Source organism: Helianthus annuus, chromosome 6 (genome assembly GCF_002127325.2).
Source record: "Helianthus annuus cultivar XRQ/B chromosome 6, HanXRQr2.0-SUNRISE, whole genome shotgun sequence".
NCBI lineage: Eukaryota > Viridiplantae > Streptophyta > Magnoliopsida > Asterales > Asteraceae > Helianthus > Helianthus annuus.
Genome location: NC_035438.2, coordinates 10,830,469 through 10,856,429, shown reverse-complemented (window position 1 = coordinate 10,856,429; position 25,961 = coordinate 10,830,469). Strand labels below are relative to the sequence as shown.

Sequence of the window (25,961 nt, the reverse complement as noted above, 5' to 3'; positions counted from 1 at the left end):
AAACACAATTCACATGATGTATATATGCTACAAGATTAATTCTTATTAGTTTTCGATACCTTTCAAAGAGTATCCATATACTACTCATATAGGCTATTGAAAACGCCTCTAACATGATACTTGGTACTTACCTAAAGTAGGCCAGTTCACAGCCTCGAAAATGTCCCCTTCTCTCTCTCTCCCCTCCCGCTTTGATTCATATTTGGGCTTTTTTTTTTTGCACGGAAACACCTTATTCTAAGGACGCCTCAAAAATGTGTATTTGGGTTTCCCTCTGTGTAAAGATTTACTATAGACTATAATTAATGGTCTTTGACATAACCACAATATCTGAAGGATGAATATGTCGTCATATGATATATCAAATCTATTTTTTTAGAATAAAAAAAATAAAAACCCAAAAAACAACCGTGCAAATTATGTTTTAATCTCGATGCTTTTAGACGAATATATAAACTTTTTGATCTCAAGCTCTTGTTTCTTAGTGAATTAGGCGTTCCTTTTTAATCTCTAAATTGTTGTTCTCAACACAGATAGAAATGCGAAAACTTTAATTTTCTACACTTATACGTGCTAAATTATTCTATAAGTTTTTTTTTACACACAACATATGTGATATACAGGGCCGACCCTAGGGGTGGGCAAGCCGTCGAGGCCCGTTTTTCCCGGAGGTACTAAATTAAAGAACAAAAAAATATATATCTTTTACATACATACATTTTGAACGCTACTTTGTTACGCATGAGGGCCGGGTTTGATTCCCATTTAAGACCCATTCTATTTGATTTTTTAATGCGCCATGTTAATTTAATTTGCTAAGTAAAAGTAACAATACAAAAGTTGTCATTTATTGTTGCTCTTTTGTAAATTAATTAAATAACAACACATGTTATCGGAGATGGATAGGGCACATGGAACCTTCACTTATTTACAATCTATTTTTAAGGAAAATGAAATACGAAGAACTCTCATGTAAAATTTTGTTGAAAATGAAACTCATAACACCAAAGCTTTAATAAGCTTTTGTTGAAAGAATTCTCATCGTTGACAACTCTTTGCATTCTAGTTAAATTTTGTTTTTATTAATATTATTTGGCCCAATATATAATATAAAAACTTAAAACCTAAAAACTTATTAGCAATATTGATCTATAAAGCCTAGCCCAAATGTAAAATGCCTCATATTAATCCATTAACCTAATAAATAACAACATTTTAAAAACAATTAGTGTGTATCATTTAATTCGTTACCTCCTAAGGGCCTTTATGTGTGGTTTTTATTAAACTAGAATTAAGCACCCCGCGTTACGGGGCCTAAAATTATGCCAAATAACATCAATGCCACACCGCTGGTAGCGACCACCAACACTGAAGTTGCGGCGTGTTAATGCGGAAATATAAGAACGAAACATATAACATGAAAAAAATAACTATGTCGATTTAGGACACACGCGTTGCGACGAACTTGTTACATGGAAAAAAATAGACGCAAAAATGTTGAACCACACACGCACATTGCGCCATGTTAACTCGCACAATAACGTAGAAAAGAATAACTAAGTCAATGTAGGATCCGCCCGTTGTAGCGAACTTGCCAAAGGGGGAAAGTAGACACATTGCGACATACCTGTCAAATGTGAAAAAATAGACGAAAAACGTTGAACCACACACGCACGTTGGGACGTATTAGCTTGCAAAATTTAGAACGAAACGTAAAACGAAAAACTTGCGAAAGATAAAAAGTATGGAGACGAAAGTTGTAAATAAAAAAGTTTTGGGTTAAATTATAAAATATAAAAAGTTTTGGGTTAAAAATAAACAAATTAAAAGTGTTAAAATACAAAGATTAACACTTTTGGGTTGAAAATGAAAAATCACAATTTTTTTTTGAAAAACCCCCAAAGCATGGGGTACAACACATGATGCAACAATTTGTTGCAAAATAGGCTCATATACAAGCACTGAAATCACAGAATTTAAGTGCACATAAATTTGTTATGTGAATGTCATAAATTTATAATTGCTTGTGAAGTCTCCAAAGATTATCGCTTGCTATTTTGATCTTTTCACCAGACATATATGCAACATAAACATCAAACAAACGACCTACCACTTAAGCTATTATTGATCGAGCGCCGGGAAAAACACGTCTATCATAGATCATTGCCGGTAAGGCGGTAACAAAACAATCTTTACTAGACCATTTAAACCATATACGTATTTCGTACTAACCTCTCACGATTTTGGAGTGTTTGCAGCTACCTTAGATGTATTCAAACTCCATAAAGGGGGAGTACGTTACGGACAAAAGCATACACAAGTGCACCCGTAAAAACATAGCTATCCACCCTGTCCAGTATTCCACCTGCACAAGACATTGCCCCATCCCCATCATGCACAAATCTAACATAAAATTCTAAATGTGTAATACGAACCTAGGTAAGAAGTTGAAACCATATGACGAGTATTCATAATGCAACACGTTTAGAATTACGTGGCGTCTGGGTATGGTTACTCGATAACAAATGTTTAGTTTAGTTACTCGATAAATATGTATAAAGCCAAAAATCAGGGCAAAAATTGGTGAATGGGAGACAAAAGCCATGTGTTTGCACATGGCCAATTATTGGTTAACATGTTTTAAAAGTTAGAAGTCTACTGAAAGCAGGGGCATTGCCCCTATAAACTTGTCCTAACACCGTTTTGTTTTTAGCATTACAAAGTCGGAAATGTCCATATATGTGAATTACGATTAGGTTAGAGAATAGACCAATTACCATGACCAGGGATGAGTGATCCTGAATCTTTTACACCCGCATCTCTCTTGATCATCGACTCAAGAAGGTCACCAAAAAGAGAGCCAAAGAAGTTCAGAAATCCCATACCGATTGCACTGATAACACAACAAAACAAGTTAGCACTTACCACACATTCAGCAGCCATAAATTTACAATATATGATATAAGAGGTAGAAATATGAACTCATTTATTTATGAATGAGTCGACTCGGGTCATGTTTATCTCTAACAGGTCAAGCAAAACAGGCTGAAAGAGTCGAACAGGTCAAAAGTTTCCCAGAAATAGATTAGTCATTGTCAAAATATATTTCGAGTAAAATGCCCTTTTCGTCCCTGAGGTTTGGCTCCAAAGGTCTGTTTTCCCGCATCTAGATCCAAAAGGTTTGAAATCTTGCCATTTCCATCAGGCTCGTTAACTCCATCCATTTTTCTTTGTTAAGTCAGGGGTATATTCGTTTTTTTTTTGTTAACTTAAAAGGCAATTCGATCTTTTTCATTTTATGTACAAGCATTTAGCATAATGTACGAGTATTCAAGAAATACGAACAAGACGAAAATACCCCTGACTTAACGGAGAAAAATGGATGGAGTTAATGAGCCGGATGAAAATGGCAAGATTTCAAACCTTTTGGATCCAGATGCGGAAAAACAAACCTTTGGACGAAAGTCGCAAAATTGGCCAAACCTTAGGGACAAAAATGGCATTTTACTCTCTCTATATATTTTTTAAATCACACATGACACTAATAATTTTATCAAAGAAATAAATTTGGACATGAGGTTTTCATGTCAACCTAGGTGGGATCTGTTTTGACCATACAAAAACACTTGTTTTGACCCATTACCCAACCCACCTGACCCGCCCATTTTCCACGGGCCACGTCTACCAGACTACTACCTGAGCATAGATGTAGGCCAAGAAAAGACCTTTGACAACAATACAGAGGTGACTATGCATCCTGTTAAACCTGCAATAGCTCCCTCCCATGTTTTCTTGGGACTAATACTAGTAAGCGGTGTCCGACCAAAAGCCTGCATTGGAAGTAAAATGATGGTAAAGAAAACAAAGATGTCGAACCATGAGGCCAGAAGGAACGTTAAACATGTGTGTATGCAAAAATACATACCTTTCCACCAGCAAAAGCAAACGTATCTGCTGCAACTATGCTGCTGATAGATATCAATGTAGCTATAAGACCGACCGTCCAATGAGCTTGTCCTCCTAACAGTGTTGGCCATGTAGCTCCCACTCCTCTTGAAGATACAATATGTAATTAGAATTTCGTTGCCCACCTAAACCATTTTTATTGACTTTTAATATTTCGTTAAGTCCCTTCATGTTTTGTAAACAGTAAATGCCTATGATTTAGCAATGTCTGTATATAGAATATGTAACAAAACTACACATAATACTGTAATTGTGGCATATTTAAAGAAGATGAAGAGAATAAACTGCTAACTGAAGTTATGGAAATTTCCAACATTGTAACGGACCTGAAGACTTACCGATATTTAAAGCAGGTGCTAGCAAACGACATCTAAGCTTAACCCAAAAAGAAGGAAGATATCCACAATAAAACAGGCCAAATATTGTACTGCTGAGCTGAGAAAAACGAGGATTTCCTCTTTGTAGAAGTAATGCCATGGCAACAACAAAAGCAGCTGAAGCCACAGAAACATCGATTTGACCCTTGTATCTGTAACCACAGCAAATAGAATGAACAACAAAAGAAAATAATAAACTAATTTTGCTAAAGGTGTGAGCGCTACATAACAGTAGTCAAAACTAGATTTTGACACAAAGGAACTACGTCATAATAATCATGTTCAATATAAAACTAAACATAGTAGTCAAAACTCAAGATTTTCTTGGTGCATCTTTAATTGCATTACTGAGGTTGAAGGTGTGAAAATCCCTTCGATACAAAGCATTTGATAGTTTTATCTATAGTCCGGTAATTAGCCAATCATTCATGTAGAAACATACTGATAGAAGGAGCAGGGTTGAGCATTTGGAATAGTAATATGTATCTTTATTCTATTAGCTAAAGTTTATTAGTTAAGGTAAGATACAGGAAAACTAATTAATGGCTATCACATGAGCGGAGTTTGAAAGTATTTGACGGATCTTACAGAGTGAATAAAGGCATAAGAGCACAGATGACAGAGCAAACTCGGGACACATAACGCGGAGGAGGAGTCATTCCAGAAGCAATTCCACGACTTCTAACCAGTTCAAAATATTCTCTCGAACCAGCAAAAACAACAGCAGCTAGAGTCACAGAGAATACCCATCCACCAATTAGTACCACTCCACCAGCGGTTATTCCAACTCCAAGTCCAAACACAACCCTTTTTGCCAACTGGCCCGACTTTCGCTTGTGCTCTAAATCCGCATCCTCTTTTGATGAACCATTGTCTTTGCTAACCTACACATATGCATTACGAGAGTAGCCAGTGACTAATATTAAAATCCAACACAAAAAATAACAAAACATGGTAAATATGCTGCAAGTTTGTTAAATGTCATTTCTGCCTTTTTGTTAAGTACACATAACGTTTGAATATGGGACATTTCTGTCTATTTTCATATTATAATTCGCGCTCCAAACTTCACGTATCATGTACCAGTTTGGCAATCATGTACCAGTTTGGCAACCAAGTCACTGTTGGGTTTGAAGTCCTTTTGCTTGGCGCCTAAGTTGGAAACCCTAACTCTATCTCTTGGTTTAAGAAACGGCTAAGGCGTGCGCCTCAAGGCGAAACACCCAAAAACGAGTCTGAGGCGTGCCTCAGGGGATTTTTATGTGTGTTTTTTTATTTTCTGTATATTTCTTGTCTTTTTATGTGTGTTTTTGATGAATCTGATGATGAAATTGTTTAGTATTTTATTTATTATAATATATATATATTTTATATTTATTTTTTAATTCCGCCTCGGGCTTACGCCTCGAGGCACGAATGCGTACTTTTAATCCTTGTGTATACCTATGTCATTGTATTGTAATCTTTGTAACGAGCTTAATAAAAAGATCTTGTAGCCCGTGGACATAGGATTCACATCGAATCCGAACCACGTTAAATTGCCGTGAACTTCTTGCTTATATTTTCTGTTTCTGTGTTAAGGGCATGTTTGGCTAAGCTTTCTGAAACAATTTATTGACTTATTGGCTTTTTGGAAAAGTCAGTATGGAGTGACTTAATTCGTTTGTGTATCCGTTCCGCTATACCTAACACTCACATCCATTAAACCCTAAATTCTTAACTTGTTATAGCAAACATAAAAATCCACCATTCAATAACTTAATACATCACAAATAGATAGTATAAAATATAGAAAAATTTGAATCATCTGTTACTGTAAATCAAAATAAAATCATAGAAATGTTAAACCTAAATCAACAGATATTACATACTCTGTTAACATGCAAATGTAAACAAACAATCACCTCAACAGCAGCATCGTGGTCATGAGTGTGATGCTGATTCGCATCGGCTCTCACCACCAGAGTCCGGGTGAGTGTCTTCGGTGAGTTGTAATGAATTCCGAATCCATCACTGTGAGTTGAAAGCTTCAGCCGGAGCTTGATTGACGACCGGCGTGGAATTAGGGTTTGAAGAGGAGAACGACGATTGCAAATGGAAGAATGAACTGAAAGTGGTAGGAATTTGGTGCGTAATGTATCGATTTTGACGCAATAGGAAGATGGAGTAGCCATTAAACAGATCAATCCATGGGGGTGTTTGGGTTAGCTTATTTTGAAGCAACTTATATGACTTGACTTAAGTTAATAAGTTATTTGTTGAGTGTTTGGTTTAGCTTATTTTGAAAGATTTTATGCCTTGAGAAGTCATTTTTGAGAACTTAGAATTTTTAACTTCTTACCCATGGCATTATAGCCTAGTGGTATCTGGGGGTGGGATAAGGCTTATGACCATTAGGTCATAGGTTCGATTCCCACAAAGGGGGTTTTCCCAAATTTATTGGGTTTCCTCCTGAATTGGTGTATAGGCATTATTGCCTAGTGGAGATGGATATGATCGGGTGGTTATGCTGGTGGCACGATGATACTCCAGTGATCCGTCAGTGATCCAAATTTGCCGTTCAAAAAAAAAAAAAAGAATTTTTAACTTCTCACTTTTGACTTATATAAGTTAATAAGTTAGTTTTGAGAAGGAATGCGAAACACCCACCATATGTGAACCTACCTTCGTTTTCGATTTTATCAACGGGGATGACAATAGCGGTTATGAGCCACGTGCCAATTTATATTTTATAGATTGAGTTAAATAAATGCCATTTTAGTAGTCTCTCTCGGCCAATAATCTCTTGATCAAGTGGTGGAGGGCTTGCATTTCTTTTGAGAGATGCAGGTTTGACTTTCATTTGGTGCAGAATGAGACACAGGTGAGCAATGATAGGAGACCTAAGGAAACCTGAGTTGGATCCTTGAGCCAAACAGGTTTTACCGGTATTTCACCGTCGTGTCTACGGGCGGGTGGGTTACCGGGTTTTCCCTGGAATTGATGGTGGACTCAGGTTACTCTCGGAGTACTTCGTTTGTCCAGTGGGTATCCCAAGAGTGCTCGGGATTGAGTTTGTTGGCCGTTCAAAAATAAAATAATAAGTAGTCTCTCGTTTGGGCTGCATTGCCAATTTAGTACAAGGGTTTCATTTTTCGCATGTGGGTCTAAAAATGTTTCATTTTTCCCATTCTAGTCCACTGAGTTAACTTCATCCATTTTTCTGTTAACGAGAAGGGCAATTTAGTCATTGTATATGGTCGAATTACCTTTCTAGTTAACAAAATTACAATAAAATGACCGAATTGCCCTTCTTGTGAACAGAAAAAATTGATGAAGTTAACCCAGTGGACTAAAATGACAACGATGAAACCTTTTTGGACCCACATGCCAAAAATGAAACTTTGGACTAAACTGGTTAAATGACGCAAACCACATGGCCTAAAATAGCATTTAACTCTTATAGATTTTAGCCAAGTTTCGGTAAGGATAGAAAGACTATTTACAGAAACATTCTAACATCACAAACCACGGGGTTCACGCCGGTTGCACTTTTCGGGCAGGATGAACTCTCTCCTCCCTCCCTCCTTAGCTCTTACAAAAGTGAGGTTGTGACACGAGAAATAGCTTTTTCATCCAGATCTCAAATAACAAGTTAACAAAAATCTCAAATCATACAAGTTTCAATAAGTATACAAGCCAAATCAACTCATCTCAAATTATAAACGACTTTTATCGAGCGAGATGCAAACCGCGAGTTAGTCAAGCAACCCTTTACATAAACTACCAGAGAGAAAATTTTAACCATAGATCAATAAGACTGATGCTTATGATGTAATATTTTACAGGCCAATACTACATATAAAAGAGCACACCAAATAACGATCTAGACATCGAAGATTAGAAAAACGGAAGGCCAAAAGCACCATGAAAACCATCTACCAATTCACCAACCCAATCAAACATATAAAGAAAAGCTACTTAAATAACACAAACTGAAGAACACCATTTGAGCATGTCTTCACACCATTTTGAGCTCTATCATGAAACTAGATTCGACACAAGAAGGGTTAGGTTAAAACACAAAACTGACGAAGAAGAGAGTTGATCACTATTTGAACATATATCCCAAGAGCAGCCCGACCAAACCAATCAGAAGAACATATATCAACGGGATGCCACCACTGCTTTTGTTTCCTTGACGCCTCAAAAGTTCCTGTGTTACATAAGATTGGGAGATATGATAAGACAATGTATTTGAATTCATTTCTTTATTAAAAGCTGTAATTTCAACGCATTCACTTATGAATGGGTCGATTCGGATTACGTTTTACCTAACGGGTCAAACATGTAAGCTTTTAATAAATGGTGGGTCAAACAGGTAGAAAGTCACCAAAGTGTATTTTTATAGTTATTATATTGCATTAAACCTCCTCATTTTGTTTAAGAAAGTTATGATCACTGGAAAAGTTAAACGAAAAGTGTTTTGGATCAACACTTCCAAAATGCCGGTTTGACCTGTTACGCAACCCGCCCCTTTTTCCACCTTCACCTTAAATGGTTATTGACCATGCTTTTGTAATACGCTTAGAAAGCAACTTGCTTTATAACCAACGATCTAAAACCTTTTGAGAATGTGTAAGTTGACTAACCAAACAAAAATCAACTTGTAACACTCCTAGACTAATGAAAATGAAGATTTCCTAGCAGTAGTAAGTTAAAAAAACACCAGTAAACAAAAATAAAGATATGTACCAGTTCTTGATGGAGCCTTTTACTTTGCTGAATGGCAGAATTTTTCTCTTCAGTCAGCTTAGAAATAAGGGTCATCGCCTGAATACAAAATGATATAGTTATAAAGAAGCATTGATATTTTAAGATGAAAGCAAAACGACAGTGTCTTATTCAGAAAATAACCTCAGACGATATATCTTGAGATTCAGCAAATGATCTTGGAGCCTACAAAGATTAAAATCCATGCCACATTGTTAAAAATGCCCGCCATATGATACAATAAACCATTAAAAAAGCTTACAGTATTAGAATCGATCAAATTTACTGCCCCGTTGTCAGATATTGAACCCCTTGGAGATGAACCCTCTTCTGACCCTTCTCGAACTGGTGACGGTGGTCGTTTTGGAGGGACATAGTTAACTTTTAATTTGCATTCCTCCACTTTATTACCTGACTCCTTGTTAAACTGTTACAATTCAAAAGTACAAGTTTTAATCAAAGAAGGTAGTTAACAGTTTAAAGTTAAAACACAATCTAATGAGCTAATTAACTACCAGCTCGGGAGTGATATCTTTTGCAGAAGTTCCAGCAGGTGCAACTGCACTTTGAAGCAAAAACTTATCCTTGCATTGCATGTCAGGAGGAGCCTCCTTTTGAGCTTGCATTGTAACTAAACAATGAATGCATCAATTTTAGCCAGCAATTATGCAACATATGGCTCATACAAGATGATCAAAAAAAAGTAAATAACATAAATACGCATGCTGTCATGCAACAAGTTAAAAGACAGACAAGGTATAGGTGAGTAAAAGTTCTTTAAGATCTTCTGTCCGATTTCTTGTGTCCCGTACTTTGTCAACTTTTACATTATTTAGTTTAAGAGAGTACATAATAATGTTGTATTGTGAATGCGTGACATTAAGGTGTGAAAAGTGTAGCATTCAAATTGGGACCCAAGAGTTCTACATCTGTTAACACTTTATATGTTACATTCTCTGCTTATCACTCCTCCATCCAACACATCAAATCAATTTTACTTCTAACTTTTTTAGCTCGAGCAACAAACCACAACTTGTTAATTACCTAACTTTAAGTGACTGATTGGTGAATTATATCAAGTATACAAACCCTAAAGCTCAGAAGGGGGAAATCTTATATGCATAAATTTATGTGGAAATAAGTTATGAGGAATCCTCTAGGAGATAATGGGTATTGAGCACTGTGTTCATGAGTAAAAGCTTCAATATCAAATTCCACAAATTCCATGTAGTTCTTAGCATACCAAATGGCCAGTTGCATAAGCATATCACTCTGCACACATATAAAACTCCTAAAACTCAACAAATTATTTCAGAAGCTCAAAAGAACAACTCATCCTTTTATCTCCACATATTCTCGAGGCTTCCAAACGTAAAATCTAATAAAACTAATGTCCCACAATCTACATGCATTATTAAAATCGTCAAACACAAACCGAAAAACCAGCTACTCAGAAGCTATGCTGTTAATATCGGTGATATATCGGTTATCGGTGTCAAATATCGGTACCGATATTATCGGTGATATTTGACCGATATAACCGATACATCACCGATATTTGACCAATATATCACTGAATTATTAGTGTTAAATTGCTATATATATAAATTCTGCATTAAATTAAAATTATCGATATCTCACTGAGATAACCTATATCTCAAATATCGGTCCTTGACCGATATCCGATACTTTACCGCATTAACTTCAGAGCTCAGAAGCACAAGCAACATGGAACAAACACACAAAAAGTAAAAGCATAAGAACCAAACCTATAATATCGCAAGTAGAGCGAGGAAACACAATCCCAGAGTTAGGCCTAACACAATACTTCTTCGGATTCGTAGTTTTCACCTGAAATTCCACAAAAATTTTAAAAAACTCACACCACGAATTCGCATAGTTCATTACTACCTTATAACTAAGACTTAATTCTGTTTTAACTTTTCTTAACATTATGATTAATAATTAATCAATAACATCACATGACTATAATTCTATAATTCCTTATACTAGTGGCACTTCAAAGCATAGAAACCGATAAATTTCGAGTTCCAAATCGAATAACAGTACCTTAAAAGCCACATGATCATCCGTTGTATTCTGTAACTGCATGGAACATGAGGTCTGCTTCTTCAATTCAACTATACAACACACAATCGAACAAAAATCATCACAAATTGATATGCGTAAAGGTAACAGATCCAAAATCAGAACAGAAAACATGAAGTAAAGTAATATAAGCAGTAGTTTAATCGGAATTCTTACAAGCAAACTGAAGCTCCTGTGGCTCGATGCTGAGAAGGTCTCCGGTACTCATGTCGGTTGTGTTTAATCGTACGAGATCGCTAACTGAAACGTCGCTGGATACCTAGAGTTGAAAGATGATTGTGACCGGAAGGTTGCCGGAAAAGGTATATTCCGGTAGAGAATCTAGATAGAGAGTAGAGAGAGAGAGAGAGAGAGAGATCTGGTTTTTGAAACGGAAGAAAGTACGCGAGAGAATGACGATGTGTTGCTGTGTCATGTGATTAAGCAATTATTCTGTTTTTTTAGAGTAAACCGCAACCTTTTGAATCTGGGTTCCCGTCGTTTTAATTTGTAGTTATTTTCATCCAAAAGTAAAATCTGGTCAGATTTTTCAGTTAACATCCAGTTTTTTTTTTTTTTCTCCTTTTTAATGAAACGTCTAAAGACCATTTTGCCATTCATTAAAGGAAGATAAAAGACAAAAAAACTAGATGTTAACTGAAAAATAGGGGTGTTCATGAGCCGAACCGAACCGAACGGAGGTCTGCACGTGCTCGGTTCGGTTTGAAACCGAGCCGCTCGTTTCGGTTCGGATTTAGGTAATCGAGCAGAAATCTTATGCTCGTGCTCGGTTCGGTTTAGAACCGAGCCGCTCGGTTCGGTTCGCTTTTGCTCAGTTTTATTTAGCCAAAATACAAACATAATTATGCGAGAAATAAATCGAGATTTAAACCACAACAAGAGAAATTAGTCAAAACTAGAACAATTTCAGGTCCAACAACAACAGTTATTCTGCTCATGTAACCATTAAACATGCGAGAAACTGAATGTAAACAGAAAATCAACAAAAAATCAAACTTTGATGAAGAATATTCTACAAAATCAGACCTTGAGGCTGTGCGTTTTGAATGACTGGCTGACGGTTGATAGCCGACGGATGGTGAATGGCCGGCGGATGAGGGATGTGGCCGGCGAACGAGGGAAGCGACTGGTGGAACTGGATGGTTGGCGGCTTGAGAGTTGAGAGAGATTAAAGATTAGGGTTTTTTTTTTTTTTTTTTGAATTAGATATGAAGACCAGAAGAAGACGTGAAGTGAGGATTTAGGGGCTGGCCGCTGGAATGTGGATATGCTCCTCCTACATCTTTATTATATTTAAAAATATAATATATATTTAATAAATAATATATATATATATAATAATAAATTCGATCGAAACCGAACGAGCGAGCGTACCTATGCTCGTGCTCGGTTCGTTTTTAAACCGAACCGAGCTGCTCGGCTCGGTTTTAACCGAGCAATGAATCAAACGAGCATATTTTCGAGCTTTTTCGAACGATCATCGAACGATCTTCGAGCGCCGAACAGTTTGGACACCCCTACTGAAAAACCTGACAAGATTTTGAGTTTGATGAAAATGACAACAAAATTGAAAACACAGAGGCGCAAATTCAAAATGTTTAAGTTTTAGACTAAAGTGTTAAAAGTGACCAAACCTTAGGGACCATTTTGGCGGTTTACTTTTTTTTAATTTAATTCAAATCTTACGTTTTTTTTACCCTTTTTATCTTTTATTTGTTAATCTTGAATCGTGTCAAGTATGATGTAACTAAACAATATCAACAGAAAGAAGCTAAGAAAATAAGGAAGTGCGGTTGATATTATGGTTCTACTATGCATCTCCTATTCAAGATGAAACTCCAACTTCAAATTTGAGAAAGGAAACAATAGGCTCACAATCGAGCGTTTCATTCTTTTTAATTCGATCCAAACGACAGATTATCTCTTAGTCAAACTATCCCAATAAACCCTGTGATGCAAGGAGTAACTTAATAACAATTGATAAGACACGAACTAGCAAGGATACTAGGAAATCTAGGGAAACCGCCTCTAAGAGGCTTTACACCTAAACACCTAATAAAAAAAAAAGACTACCCGAGTGTTTATCACCTCTTAGCTATCTAGATAAGTAGAATACTTAGCTCTAACAAATCACCAATCAATGTTCTTATGGATTACTACGTCTAGAAAAACCATAAAATAATCACAAACAAACAGTAAGCGACCTAAATATCTAACTAGAACCGAAAGACATTTAACAAGAAGCATATAGAACAAAGATTAATCATAAATCAAAACTAAATATGCATATACATCAGATCAATTGTAAAATGGTTCTTTGCATTAACGTTAATCCATCAATAATAACTAAAATTCAACAGTTATTCATCCAAAACCTAGGTAGCTACAAAAGTGTAGCCAAATATCATGTTTAACATCAGATAACAAGTCTTATGAATAAGAAACATGAGGTCTAGAAATATGGAAAAACAAAGAAGTTCAAAAAAACATAAACCAAATTAAGGTAACCGAACTGATTCGCGACCCCTTGCTTCAATTCTTGATCAAATCCGGCTTCTCCACTCCGAAAACGCCCAGAGCTCTCAGTTTTCACGCTTGTAAGTCAGCTATGTCGAAAAGATTGGGCAAAAGTGATAATAATATAATCAACTAGGGAGGGTTTTTTTTACTGAAATCTGACATCCTTCGCACGTAGCAAAGGCCTAATCAGAGTTCTTCGCTTGTCGCTAAAGACAAAACAATCGGTCCCTTAATTTCTTATTGATCCACTTCTTGGCGTGTCGCAAGGCATTTTCATGGGTTCTTCGCGTGGTGCGAAGAATGAAAATTCCAGATTTTATATTTTATTTTCAATGTTTATTTCCCACGTGTGTGTTTCTTCCTCAATTTAGCCTCAATTCCACTTCTTCTACACATGGGTACCTGTAAAACATAACTAACTAAATACAAGCTAAAAACAACTATTTACATAACTATAACAATAAAAACAGTAAGGAAAAACATATGTGTTTTACAACACATCACCAACCAAAGAATGGAATTGGTTGTTCAAATCAACTACGAAGTTGGTAAGGGCACACCCCCATTTCAATGGATTTTAACCGACTAAGATTAAGGACGGGCATGTCATCAATTCACTGGAAGTTAAGGCCATGGGGTATGGGGCTTGGGTTGGGGCGTGGCACTTGGGGCTTAGCTTTCAAGCCGGGCGTGGGGCGGTATGGTCATGCTAGCTGGCTGCCTCCCATTCGCTCACCCCGCCACGTCATAGCGGACTTTTCAAATTTTGAATTTTAAATTCAAACGGTTTGGGGAAAACCAAACCGCCACCCGGGTCTCCCAATAACCTCTATATATTGTAACCCCCAACCCACTGGTCCCCCCATCCCACGAACCCAACCCCACCGGCTACCCACTTCTCTCGAACCCGCTAACCCACTGGTCCCCCCCATCCCACGAACCCAACCCCACCGGCTAACCCACTGGTCCCCCCATCCCACGAACCCGCTATGGCATCTTGGACCCATGAAGAAGAATTGGCTCTCGTCACAAGCGTCGTGGACGCTATGAAGGGACGGCCACCGGGCCAAACAAAATATTGGCTGGAAGCATTCGCAGCTTGCCGACATAACGTCGGTAACGACCGCCACAACCTCAACGCGTGCCAACATAAATGGCGCGAGCTACGGCCCAAGCTCGAGCGTTTCAAGGCTTACTACGAAGCCGTTCCGAGCGGCGAGTTAAGCCACGAGGACCGGGTGGCGGTGGCGAACATAGAGTTTCGAAGCAAGGAAAAAAAGGCGTTCGACAAGATCGACCTTTTTGAAATTTATTTAACGCTCTAGGTTTGTTATTTGTAATTTTTAGAAATTATGTAATTTTTAGGATTATGTAATTTTTAAAATTTTAATGAAGTTGTAGGTTTTTTTTTATAAATGTTGTGTGATTTTTTATAAATTTTTTGTAATTTTTTTTTTAATATTCTGCCACGCGGTGCACCCAACCCAAGCCCAACCCACGCCACGCCATACCCCGCGGACACGTAACCAGGCGGTGGGGGGCTCCCATTCCACGTGTCAACAAATGCCCCAACCCAAGCTCAACCCAAGCCCCACCATACCCCACGGCCTAACCTTCCTCCAACGGGTGAGACCACGTGCTCCACCGGTCCACTACCAACTCATCTTGCTCATCCGCTCCCCTCTTCTGCAACGGACGCCAAAGCTATGGTCAATATCTCCCTATAACAATCACAACCTCTCATCTACGTGCGTACCCTTAGCTACATGCGAGGAGTCGTCTCTTTCATCAAAGTTCAAACTCATTATGCCACGTCGGAATGAGCCGCCACGTTGAAGATAGTTTAAGTGATGTAAAATTACTTGTTTTTCTTTGTTTAGTTTCTCTTAGACCATGTGTACTAGTGGAACAAAATAATGCCCCCACCATAGGGCATTATTCGACACGTGTCATCCCAGTCAGCATGGGGCATTATTGCAAAAGTGGTGTAGTGGGGCATTATTCCAATAACGCCCCTCCAATCAATAAATAATTATTATTTTTTATAGAGAAAAGGATTAAAAAAAAAAGAAAATGAAACTAAACTATGTCAGAGTATGTTATGATAGTCAAACTTACCTGGACCACTCCCATTGGCCACATACAAACTACTTCAGCGTTTTCTTAAAAACGCCGGTATGCATTTTTTTCAAATATAACGCCGGAAAACGCCCGGTGTAATGGGTGGGGGGCGTTTTTAGACGTTTTTTTTCAATTTTTTTTTAAAAATACTGCCCCACTACGGGTGGTCTTATATATTTTGTTTAGCCTTTTATATGAATGCATATGTATAATACTTGTAAACCATTCTATCAATTTTTAAAAACTAACTAGACTAACAGAGTAAATCAGAACATTTTGTGGGCCCTTTTAAGACAGAATAGCTTACCAATTTACCATCATAAGAAGGATGGGAGAATCATAGATACAGAAGTATAATTCTTTCTTAGATGAATGGTTCAACCGAGAATCCAATCTGAGAAAAAGATTTCCTGTTCTGACCCGTATTATATATTGCATGCTTTCACTTGAGACCATAGTTGTAAAACAAGGTCTCCAAGGCCAAGTACTCCCCGAGTAATCTCTTCAAGGTAGGTTGCCGAGACGACTTTTTTCAACTCTGCCTAATTACTACTCGGAATCGATCAAACGCGGTCAACATTGGCCAGAATTAGATCTAGTAGGTCAACTCGGGCCGAGTTTGACTTTCAAATAAATAAAACATAATCATGCATCTGAAAGACAAAATGGTACATGCACTAATCGGTCTTTGTCCCGATTGCTGAGTGTTCTATGCCTTATGTCCAAGTCTTGATGCAAAACTACTATCGAGTCGGGGGTCTCACTGGAAGCAGCCTCTCTATTCCTACGGGGTAGAGGTAAGGTTGTCTACATCTTACTCTCATCAAACCCTACCTTTGCTTTGCTATTGGTGAGATCTACTGAGTATGATGATGATGATGATATCAATGAATAAATATCATTTTGACGTATTTTGTTATAAATATTAGTAATTTTATGTTATTTCACATATTTTAATTTCTGAAAACTAATTTCTTTATAATTTAATATTGCCGAGTACTCTCCGCCGAGGTCGAGTACTCTCAACTCCCCGGTCGACTAACTAGGGAGCGCCTAGCGACTTTTGCAACCATGCTTGAGACAGAAAAACGCTTGCTTATTACTTTCACATAATCTCTAGATTGCTGAGTCAAATATGAAGTGTAGGTATATAGTTGCTGAGTTCACTATTTTTATCAACTAATTTCCAGTGGACCAGAAAAATAAACCAACCATTTCATCCCATGAGATGTTCAAAAGAAGTCGATCAAGAAGGGCCTACAAAAGTTAAATCTCAATCCAGCTAATCCCACAAGTTTTCTTCTTTCTCACATCATCTAAATCATCCCTCAAGTTTTCCACAACATCCCACCTCCCATTTCCAGCATGGAAATTAGAAACCATAATCTTATACTTGCTTCCGTCTCGTTCTTTATCAAACACTCGACTTGCTACAATTTCCGCAAGCTTCGAATCATTATGTACATCACAACAAGAAAGAAGCGCACCCCATATCCCCGAATCCACGTCATTTCCCAAAGAACAAATAAGATCATAAGCCTCTTCCAACTCTCCCACCATCCCAAGCAGTTTCACAAAGTGAACATAATGCTCAGTTTTCGCTTCGACGCCAAATTCAACATCCATTCGTTTGAAAATATCACGGCCTTCGTTAACAAGACCACCATGGGAGCAAGCGGATAACAGAGCACAAAAAGTAGACTCATCAGGTTTTAAACCTTGTTCAACAGCCTCGCGAAACACGTTATACGCCTCGGATGCAAGACCGTACAAACCAAGACTTGCTATTACTGAATTGTAAGAAACCATGTTTCTCTTCGGCATATGATCCAACACCTTGAGTCCCATTTCCAAGAAACCGCACTTAGAATACATGTCTATCAAAGCGGAAGACACCATGGTATCCGAATCTAGGTTATCGCGGATCGCGTAACCGTGTATCTCAATCCCCGGTGCTAGAACCGCCATTTGTGCGGTAGCAGCAAGTAACGTAGCAACTAATACTGTATCAGATTTTCTACCTTCATAATTCATTTTCTTGTAAAATATCAAGGCTTTATTATACTCTCCGGATTGCGAAAAACCAGATATTAAAGCAGACCATGTTACTAAATCGGGATGTGACAAACTATTAAATACTTTGTAGGCCGAATTCATACATCCACACCTTGAATACATACTTACGAGCACACTATTTATATGCGCATTAGAATCAAACCCGTTTCTTAAACAGTAACCATGAATTCCCTGACCGATTTCCAGCAAGTTAGACCGCGTAAAACCTGATAACAACCCCACCACCGTATACCCATCAGGCCGGTTTCCCATTCTCCTCATCACAACAAACAAACGCAACCCTGTGTCCCAATCTCCACAACTTCCATAACCCGCGATCATCGCATTATACAAAACCAAATCATGTCTATCTAACCCATCAAACACCATTCTAGCATCATCAACAAGACCCAGTTTCGAGTAACCCGACACAAGCGCACTACCAGAAACAGAATCCAGTCCCAGACCAAAAACAACCACTTGTCCATGCACAAACTTAACACCTTTCACATCATGGTTTTCAGCACAAGCGCGTAAAACGCAAGCGAATGTGAAACTATCAGGCTGTGTTTCTGAGGTGAGCATGTCTTTGAACAGCGTAAATGCATCGCGAAAACGATGGGTTTGCGCATAGGCTCTTATTATGGAGTTCCAGAGATAAACGGTTCGGTTAGGCATTTCGTCGAACAGGTTGCGTGCAGAGTAAAGATCGTCATTGGTTGCGTATAATTTGATGGTTTTTGTTGCGTAAAATGGGTCATGGTATAGACAGGTCTTGATCAGTAAAGCGTGGAGTGATTTTGTTCTTGTTAGGGGTTGAGTAAGTTTGGAGAGTTCGAAGATAAGTGACTTGAAATGAACGAACATTAAGTTAATTCAACGCAAACAATGCTGCATCTGGGTTCGAATGAAATTGGGGAAATTGATCCTTTTTCGGTGGTTTGAGAGGTGGCGTGGCAGAGGGGAGGCGGCGGTTGTTTTTGTCGGGTAAAGGTAACAGATCCAAAATCAGAACAGAAAACATGAAGTAAAGTAATATAAGCAGTAGTTTAATCGGAATTCTTACAAGCAAACTGAAGCTCCTGTGGCTCGATGCTGAGAAGGTCTCCGGTACTCATGTCGGTTGTGTTTAATCGTACGAGATCGCTAACTGAAACGTCGCTGGATACCTAGAGTTGAAAGATGATTGTGACCGGAAGGTTGCCGGAAAAGGTATATTCCGGTAGAGAATCTAGATAGAGAGTAGAGAGAGAGAGAGAGAGAGATCTGGTTTTTGAAACGGAAGAAAGTACGCGAGAGAATGACGATGTGTTGCTGTGTCATGTGATTAAGCAATTATTCTGTTTTTTTTAGAGTAAACCGCAACCTTTTGAATCTGGGTCCCCGTGGTTTTAATTTGTTGTTATTTTCATCCAAAGATAAAGTCTGGTCAGATTTTTCAGTTAACATCCAGTTTTTTTTTTGTTTTTTTCCTCCCTTTTAATGAAACGTCTAAAGACCATTTTGCCATTCATTAAAGGGAGATAAAAGACAAAAAAAAAACAAGATGTTAACTGAAAAACCTGACAAGATTTTGATTTTGAATGAAAATGACAACAAAATTGAAAACACAGAGGCGCAAATTCAAAATGTTTGAGTTTTGGAATAAAGTGTTAAAAGTGACCAAACCTTAGGGACCATTTTGGCGGTTTACTTTTTTTTTAATTTAATTCAAATCTTACATTTTTTTACCCTTTTTATCTTTTATTTGTTAATCTTGAATCGTGTCAAGCATGATGTAACTAAACAATATCAACAGAAAGAAGCTAAGAAAATAAGGAAGTGCGGTTGATATTATGGTTCTACTATGCATCTCCTGTTCAAGATGAAACTCCACCTTCAAATTTGAGAAAGGAAACAATAGTCTCACAATCGAGCGTTTCATTCTTTTTAATTCGATCCAAACGACAGATTATCTCTTAGTCAAACTATCCCAATAAACCCTATGATGCAAGGAGTAACTTAATAACAATTGATAAGACACGAACTAGCAAGGATACTAGGAAATCTAGGGAAACTGCCTCTAAGAGGCTTTACACCTAAACACCTAATAAAAAAAAAGACTACCCGAGTGTTTATCACCTCTTAGCTATCTAGATAAGTAGAATACTTAGCTCTAACAAATCACCAATCAATGTTCTTATGGATTACTACGTCTAGAAAAACCATAAAATAATCACAAACAAACAGTAAGCGACCTAAATATCTAACTAGAACCGAAAGACATTTAACAAGAAGCATATAGAACAAAGATTAATCATAAATCAAAACTAAATATGCATATACATCAGATCAATTGTAAAATGGTTCTTTGCATTAACGTTAATCCATCAATAATAACTAAAATTCAACAGTTATTCATCCAAAACCTAGGTAGCTACAAAAGTGTAGCCAAATATCATGTTTAACATCAGATAACAAGTCTTATGAATAAGAAACATGAGGTCTAGAAATATGGAAAAACAAAGAAGTTCAAAAAAACATAAACCAAATTAAGGTAACCGGACTGATTTATTGGTATAACATGTTTCACGTTGTAATTGACCAGCATATTCTTTTAATGAATTATCGAATTTATGGATTTTAAACATATTAACTTAGTTTTTTTCAATCACAATACAAAGCTTTGGACTACCTTCGATTGTAAAGTTTTAAAACAAGTCATTATCAACTTATACTCCACCTCAAAACAAAACTAGCTTATTTGCCTTGTAAGACTATATGGTGTGGAATAAAACCCCTATGGGTCTTTATCACACCACGTAAGCGACACATAAGCATGATACTTTATTGTTAAATTACACGGTATAGAATAAAACTCTTTTAAGCCCCCATTAATTATATATAAAAAAAGGAAAAGAAAAAAAGAAGAAATCTGGTTGGTTGATTCCTACTCTCTCCTCTCTCACACCCACCAGGACATTGGCGGAGGAATGCCATAGCGCCTCCTCCTTTGGCTATGGCGGGATGGTGTTGAAAGGTGAGTTCGCGCTCTTCATATTTAACTGAGTTCACACTCTACTCATATTTAACAAAAGTGAGGTTGTGACACGAGAAATGAAATTAGCTTCTTCATCCAGATCTCACTCAAATAACAAGTAACAAAAATCTCAAATCATACAAGTTTCAACAAGTATACAAGCCAAATCAACTCATCTCAAATTATAAACGACCGCGAGTTAGTCAAACAACCCTTTATATAAACAAACTACCAGCAATAAAATTAATTTTAACCATAGATCAATAAGACTGATGCTTATGATGTAATATTTTACAGGTCAATACTACATATAAAAGAACAATTAGAAAAAAACAGAAGGCTAAAAGCACCATGAAAACCATCTACCAATTCACCAACCCAATCAAACATAAAAAGAAAAGCTACTTAAATAACACAAACTGAAGAACCCCACCATTTGAGCATGTCTTCACACCATTTTGAGCTCTATCATGAAACTAGATTCGACACAAGAAGGGTTAAAACACAAAACTGACGAAGAAGAGAGTTGATCACTATTTGAACATATATCCCAAGAGCAGCCCGACCAAACCAATCAGAAGAACATATATCAACGGGATGCCACCACTGCTTTTGTTTCCTTGACGCCTCAAAAGTTCCTGTGTTACATCAGATTGGGAGATATGATAAGACAATGTATTTGAATTCATTTCTTTATTAAAAGCTGTAATTTCAACGCATTCACTTATGAATGGGTCGATTCGGATTACGTTTTACCTAACGGGTCAAACATGTAAGCTTTTAATAAATGGTGGGTCAAACAGGTAGAAAGTCACCAAAGTGTATTTTTATTTTTATAGTTTTATTGCATTACACCTCCTAAAGAAAGTCATTTTGTTTAAGAAAGCTATTATCACGGGAAAAGTTAGACGAAAAGTGTTTTGGATCGACACTTCCAAAATGCCGGCTTGACCTGTTACGCAACCCGCCCCTTTTTCCACCTTCACCTTATATGGCTATTGACCATGCTTTTGTAATACGCCTAGAAAGCAACTTGCTTTATAAGTTACAAAGCAAGTTGCTTGGTCAAGCAACTTACATGTTCTCAAAAGGTAGAAGCGCACAACGATCTAAAACCTTTTGAGAATGTGTAAGTTGACTAACCAAACAAAAATCAACTTGTAACACTCCTAGACTAATGAAAATGAAGATTTCCTAGCAGTAGTAAGTTAAAAAAAAACACCAGTAAGCAAAAATAAAGATATGTACCAGTTCTTGATGGAGCCTTTTACTTTGCTGAATGGCAGAATTTTTCTCTTCAGTCAGCTTAGAAATAAGGGTCATCGCCTGAATACGAAATGATATAGTTATAAAGATGCATTGATATTTTAAGATGAAAGCAAAACGACAGTGTCTTATTCAGAAAATAACCTCGGACGATATATCTTGAGATTCAGCAAATGATCTTGGAGCCTGCAAAGATTAAAATGCATGCCACATTGTTAAGAATGCTCGTCACACGATACAATAAACCATTAAAAAAACTTACAGTATTAGAATCGATCAAATTTACTGCCCCGTTGTCAGATATTGAACCCCTTGGAGATGAACCCTCTTCTGACCCTTCTCGAACTGGTGACGGTGGTCGTTTTGGAGGGACATAGTTAACTTTTAATTTGCATTCCTCCACTTTATTACCTGACTCCTTGTTAAACTATTACAATTTAAAAGTATAAATTTCAATCAAAGAAGGTAGTTAACAGTTTTAGAGTTTAAACACAATCTAATGAGCTAATTAACTACCAGCTCGGGAGTGATATCTTTTGCGGAAGTTCCAGCAGGTGCAACTGCACTTTGAAGCAAAAACTTATCCTTGCATTGCATGTCGGGAGGAGCCTCCTTTTGAGCTTGCATTGTAACTATACGATAAATGCATCAGTTTTAGCCAGCAATTATGCAACATATGGCTCATACAAGATCACATTTAACGCTGATCAACATGCAACATATGGCCCATACAAAATGATCAAACAAAACGAAAAAGTAGATAACATAAATACGCATGTTGTCATGCAACAAGTTAAAAGACAGACAAGGTACAGGTAAGTAAAAGTTCTTTAAGATCTTCTGTCCTATTTCTTGTGTCCCGTACTCTGTCAACTTTTACAAAATTTAGTTTAAGAGAGTACATAATAACGCTGTGTTGTGAATGCGTGACATTAAGGTGTGAAAAGCGTAGCATTCAAATTGGGACCCAAGAGTTCTACATGTGTTAACACTTTATATGTTACATTCTCTGCTTTACGCTCCCCCATCCAAAACATAAAATCAATTTTACTTCTAACTTTTTTAACTCGCGCAACAACAAACCACAACTTGTTAATTAACTAACTTTAAGTGACTGATTGGTGAATTATATCAAGTATACAAACCCTAAAGCTCAGAAGGGGGAAATCTTATAAGCATGCATGTATGTGGAAATAAGTTATGAGGGATCCTGTAGGAGATAATGGGTATCGAGCACTGTGTTCATGAGTAAAAGCTTCAATATCAAATTCCACAAATTCCATGTATTACAATGTGCAATGGTTTAGAACCGGACCGAACCGAACGGTAACACATAGTATTATAGATACACCCTCCTCCAACCGCACCTTCCAGTACGCCTACCTTGTTACGACTTCACTCCAGTCACTAGCCCTGCCTTAATGTTTAAGAAGTGTGTTATCTTCCACGTGTCAGCCATCCATTTGCTACTTTTTTTTCTTTTCGCCGAACGTTGATATTGTTTATATGGAATTTGTGTTGGTGAACCCGCGAAGAAGCTCGGGTTAAGATACATTGGGTATGAGATTCTTCCTCGAGAGAGCTCGTTGTACGAAGAATATGAAAGTAACGACCCTGTTCTAAGAGACCTGGATAGCGTAAACGACAGAGAGAGGGAATTTACAAAAAAAAAAAAAAAAGAGGGGCATTTCCTCTACCCCTTCTTACCCTGAAAAAGCAGGTGTTCCTAAGTAAAGGAATTTGTCCATTTTCGGAGTCTCAAAGAAGCGTGGAATCAAATTTTGATCAGCAGGTTTTTAGAATGCAAGACACTGTGAAAAACTCTAAGGCAGCATACCAAATGGCCAGTTGCATAAGCATCACACTCTGCACACATATAAAACTCCTAAAACTCAACAAATTATTTCAGAAGCTCAAAAGAACAACTCATCCTTTTATCTCCACACATTCTCGAGGCATCCAAATGTAAAATCTAACAAAATAATGTCCCACAATCTACATGCATCACTAAAATCGTCAAACACAAACCAAAAACCAAAAACCAAAAACCAGCTACTCAGAAGCACAAGCAACAGGCAACAAACACACAAAAAGTAAAAGCATAAGAACCAAACCTATAATATCGCAAGTAGAGCGAGGAAACACAATCCCAGAGTTAGGCCTAACACAATACTTCTTCGGATTCGTAGTTTTCACCTGAAATTCCACAAAAATTTTAAAAACTCACACCACGAATTCGCATAGTTCATTACTACTTTATAACTAAGACTTAATTCTGTTAATCTGTTGCAACTTTTCTTAACATTATGATTAATAATCAACCAACAACATCACATGACTATAAGTCTATAATTCCTTATACTAGTGGCACTACAAAGCATAGAAACAGATAAATTCGAGTTCGAAATCGAATAAAAGTACCTTAAAAGCCACATGATCATCCGTTTTATTCTGTAACTGCATGGAACATGAGATCTGCTTCTTCAATTCAACTATACAACACACAATCGAACCACAAAATCATATGCGAAAAGGTAACTGATCCGAAATCAGAACAGAAAACATGAAGTAAAGTAATATAAGCAGTAGTTTAATCGTGATTCTTACAAGCAAACTGAAGCTCTTGTGGCTCGATGCTGAGAAGGTCTCCGGTACTCATGTCGGTTGTGTTTAATCGTACGAGATCGCTAACTGAAACGTCGCCGGATACCTAGAGTTGAAAGGTGATTGCGACCGGAAAAGGTATATTCCGGTAGAGAGTAGAGAAAGATAGAGATCTGATTTTTGAAACGGAAGAAAGTACGCGAGAGAATGACGATGTGGTGTTGTGTCATGTGATTAAGCAATTATTCGGTTTTTTTTATTTATTTAATTCCAATCTTACTTATTTTACCCTTTTTATCTTTTATTTTTTAATCTTGCTTAAATGTGTATCAATTGTGTCGAGCATGATGTTTTTTTTAACCGCAACGAATGATGTTCAATCATCGTGACATTGGATGATGTGGTCAAGGTTGACTACTCGATCGTCGTCAGCCTATTAGCTCTCTCAGATACACGGAAACTCAACCTTCACCAGCGCCACCCGTATTCGCCCTTCACCTGAATGCCGCAAAAAATAATGGGGAGAGTGGGAGTCGAACCTGGGTCACAAAAAACAACAAGTCTATCCCCAACCACTCCATCACTACCTCATTAGCATGTTGAGTATGATGTAGCTAAACAATATCAACAGAAAGAAACTAAGAAGATAAGAAGTGCGGTTGATATTATGGTTGTACTGTGCATCTAGTGTTCAAGATGAAACTCGAACATCAAATTTGAGAAACAAAACAATAGAGTCTTGTAACCGAGTTTTTTATTCTCTTTAATTCGAGCAGTCTAATGCTATAGTTTTTTTAAAAAATTATAGGATTTTGAATACCCATTAGTCCATTACGTGATTTTGAATACGCGACATATGACTACGTGATTTTGAATACCCATTATGTGATATACCTATTACGGGTGTAACCTAAAAGAAAACCTTAAGGGGCTTGTGAAACTCACCGGTTGGTCGGATTACCTCACATTCTCTCCAACAACACTAATGTACCCAAAAGACAGATTACCTCTCAGTCTCACTATCTCAATACACCCTAACACTGGCGGAGCGTCTTTGGGGTCGGGGGTGCTCCGGCCCCCGCCGGTTTTTCGTCCGTAATGTTAAATTTACCGAAAATTTTCGAAAAAATATTGTTTGTAGTGTAAAATAATGGATTTTTAAGAGCCCACCC

The 25,961-nt window shown here is 37.4% G+C and overlaps 3 protein-coding genes and 1 long non-coding RNA gene across 6 annotated transcripts; all 4 read right to left on the bottom strand.

Annotated features, from left to right (window-relative positions):
- Positions 1 to 1,396: 1,396 nt before the first annotated feature.
- Positions 1,397 to 7,031, bottom strand: LOC110864702 (phosphatidate cytidylyltransferase 4, chloroplastic). 2 transcript variants are annotated; one of them, XM_022113825.2, is made up of 9 exons: positions 6,993 to 7,031; positions 6,248 to 6,531; positions 4,932 to 5,227; positions 4,305 to 4,495; positions 3,926 to 4,050; positions 3,697 to 3,830; positions 2,778 to 2,893; positions 2,233 to 2,365; positions 1,397 to 1,627 (listed from the first exon to the last, which is right to left on the bottom strand). In XM_022113825.2, exons 2-8 carry the CDS (start codon positions 6,515 to 6,517, stop codon positions 2,274 to 2,276), a joined length of 1,224 nt encoding a protein of 407 aa, XP_021969517.1. In that variant the 5' UTR covers positions 6,518 to 6,531; positions 6,993 to 7,031; the 3' UTR covers positions 1,397 to 1,627; positions 2,233 to 2,273. The 2 variants fall into 2 exon arrangements, 1 of the variants encoding a protein (XP_021969517.1); XR_002550033.2 differs by lacking the exon at positions 6,993 to 7,031 and having other exon boundaries at positions 3,726 to 3,830; positions 6,248 to 6,569.
- Positions 7,032 to 8,080: 1,049 nt separating this feature from the next.
- LOC110864700 (vesicle-associated protein 1-2-like) lies at positions 8,081 to 12,379 on the bottom strand. The gene is made up of 9 exons (XM_022113823.2): positions 12,231 to 12,379; positions 11,361 to 11,463; positions 11,166 to 11,236; positions 10,865 to 10,946; positions 9,611 to 9,726; positions 9,358 to 9,522; positions 9,240 to 9,281; positions 9,078 to 9,155; positions 8,081 to 8,538 (listed from the first exon to the last, which is right to left on the bottom strand). The coding sequence occupies exons 2-9, from the start codon at positions 11,410 to 11,412 to the stop codon at positions 8,434 to 8,436; spliced, it is 711 nt and encodes a 236-aa protein (XP_021969515.1). The 5' UTR covers positions 11,413 to 11,463; positions 12,231 to 12,379; the 3' UTR covers positions 8,081 to 8,433.
- A 1,174-nt stretch (positions 12,380 to 13,553) lies between these two features.
- LOC110864701 lies at positions 13,554 to 19,232 on the bottom strand. Of its 2 annotated transcripts, none has more exons than XR_004860054.1 (2): positions 18,967 to 19,232; positions 13,554 to 14,126 (listed from the first exon to the last, which is right to left on the bottom strand). It is a non-coding gene; the product is annotated as an uncharacterized LOC110864701 (long non-coding RNA). The 2 variants fall into 2 exon arrangements; XR_002550032.2 differs by lacking the exon at positions 18,967 to 19,232 and adding an exon at positions 16,153 to 16,600.
- Positions 19,233 to 21,139: 1,907 nt separating this feature from the next.
- LOC110864699 (vesicle-associated protein 1-2-like) lies at positions 21,140 to 25,018 on the bottom strand. Its single transcript, XM_022113822.2, has 8 exons — positions 24,793 to 25,018; positions 24,607 to 24,677; positions 24,300 to 24,381; positions 22,702 to 22,817; positions 22,448 to 22,612; positions 22,330 to 22,371; positions 22,168 to 22,245; positions 21,140 to 21,557 (listed from the first exon to the last, which is right to left on the bottom strand). The coding sequence occupies exons 1-8, from the start codon at positions 24,842 to 24,844 to the stop codon at positions 21,453 to 21,455; spliced, it is 711 nt and encodes a 236-aa protein (XP_021969514.1). The 5' UTR covers positions 24,845 to 25,018; the 3' UTR covers positions 21,140 to 21,452.
- Positions 25,019 to 25,961: the final 943 nt, after the last annotated feature.

What these genes read in the sequence shown, in the direction of transcription:
- LOC110864699 (XM_022113822.2), bottom strand. Translation starts at nt 24,844, where the DNA reads ATGAGTACCGGAGACCTTCTCAGCATCGAGCCACAAGAGCTTCAGTTT. An exon ending in ATGATCATGTGGCTTTTAAG is followed by an intron (nt 24,382 to 24,606) that starts GTACTTTTATTC and finishes GTGGAATTTCAG; the next exon opens with GTGAAAACTACGAATCCGAA. An exon ending in ATTTGATCGATTCTAATACT is followed by an intron (nt 22,372 to 22,447) that starts GTAAGTTTTTTT and finishes TAATCTTTGCAG; the next exon opens with GCTCCAAGATCATTTGCTGA.
- LOC110864702 (XM_022113825.2), bottom strand. Translation starts at nt 6,517, where the DNA reads ATGGCTACTCCATCTTCCTATTGCGTCAAAATCGATACATTACGCACC. An exon ending in CTTATGCCTTTATTCACTCT is followed by an intron (nt 4,496 to 4,931) that starts GTAAGATCCGTC and finishes CTGTGGTTACAG; the next exon opens with ATACAAGGGTCAAATCGATG. An exon ending in AGCACCTGCTTTAAATATCG is followed by an intron (nt 4,051 to 4,304) that starts GTAAGTCTTCAG and finishes TATCTTCAAGAG; the next exon opens with GAGTGGGAGCTACATGGCCA.
- LOC110864700 (XM_022113823.2), bottom strand. Translation starts at nt 11,412, where the DNA reads ATGAGTACCGGAGACCTTCTCAGCATCGAGCCACAGGAGCTTCAGTTT. An exon ending in ATGATCATGTGGCTTTTAAG is followed by an intron (nt 10,947 to 11,165) that starts GTACTGTTATTC and finishes GTGGAATTTCAG; the next exon opens with GTGAAAACTACGAATCCGAA. An exon ending in CTCTACTTGCGATATTATAG is followed by an intron (nt 9,727 to 10,864) that starts GTTTGGTTCTTA and finishes TTCATTGTTTAG; the next exon opens with TTACAATGCAAGCTCAAAAG.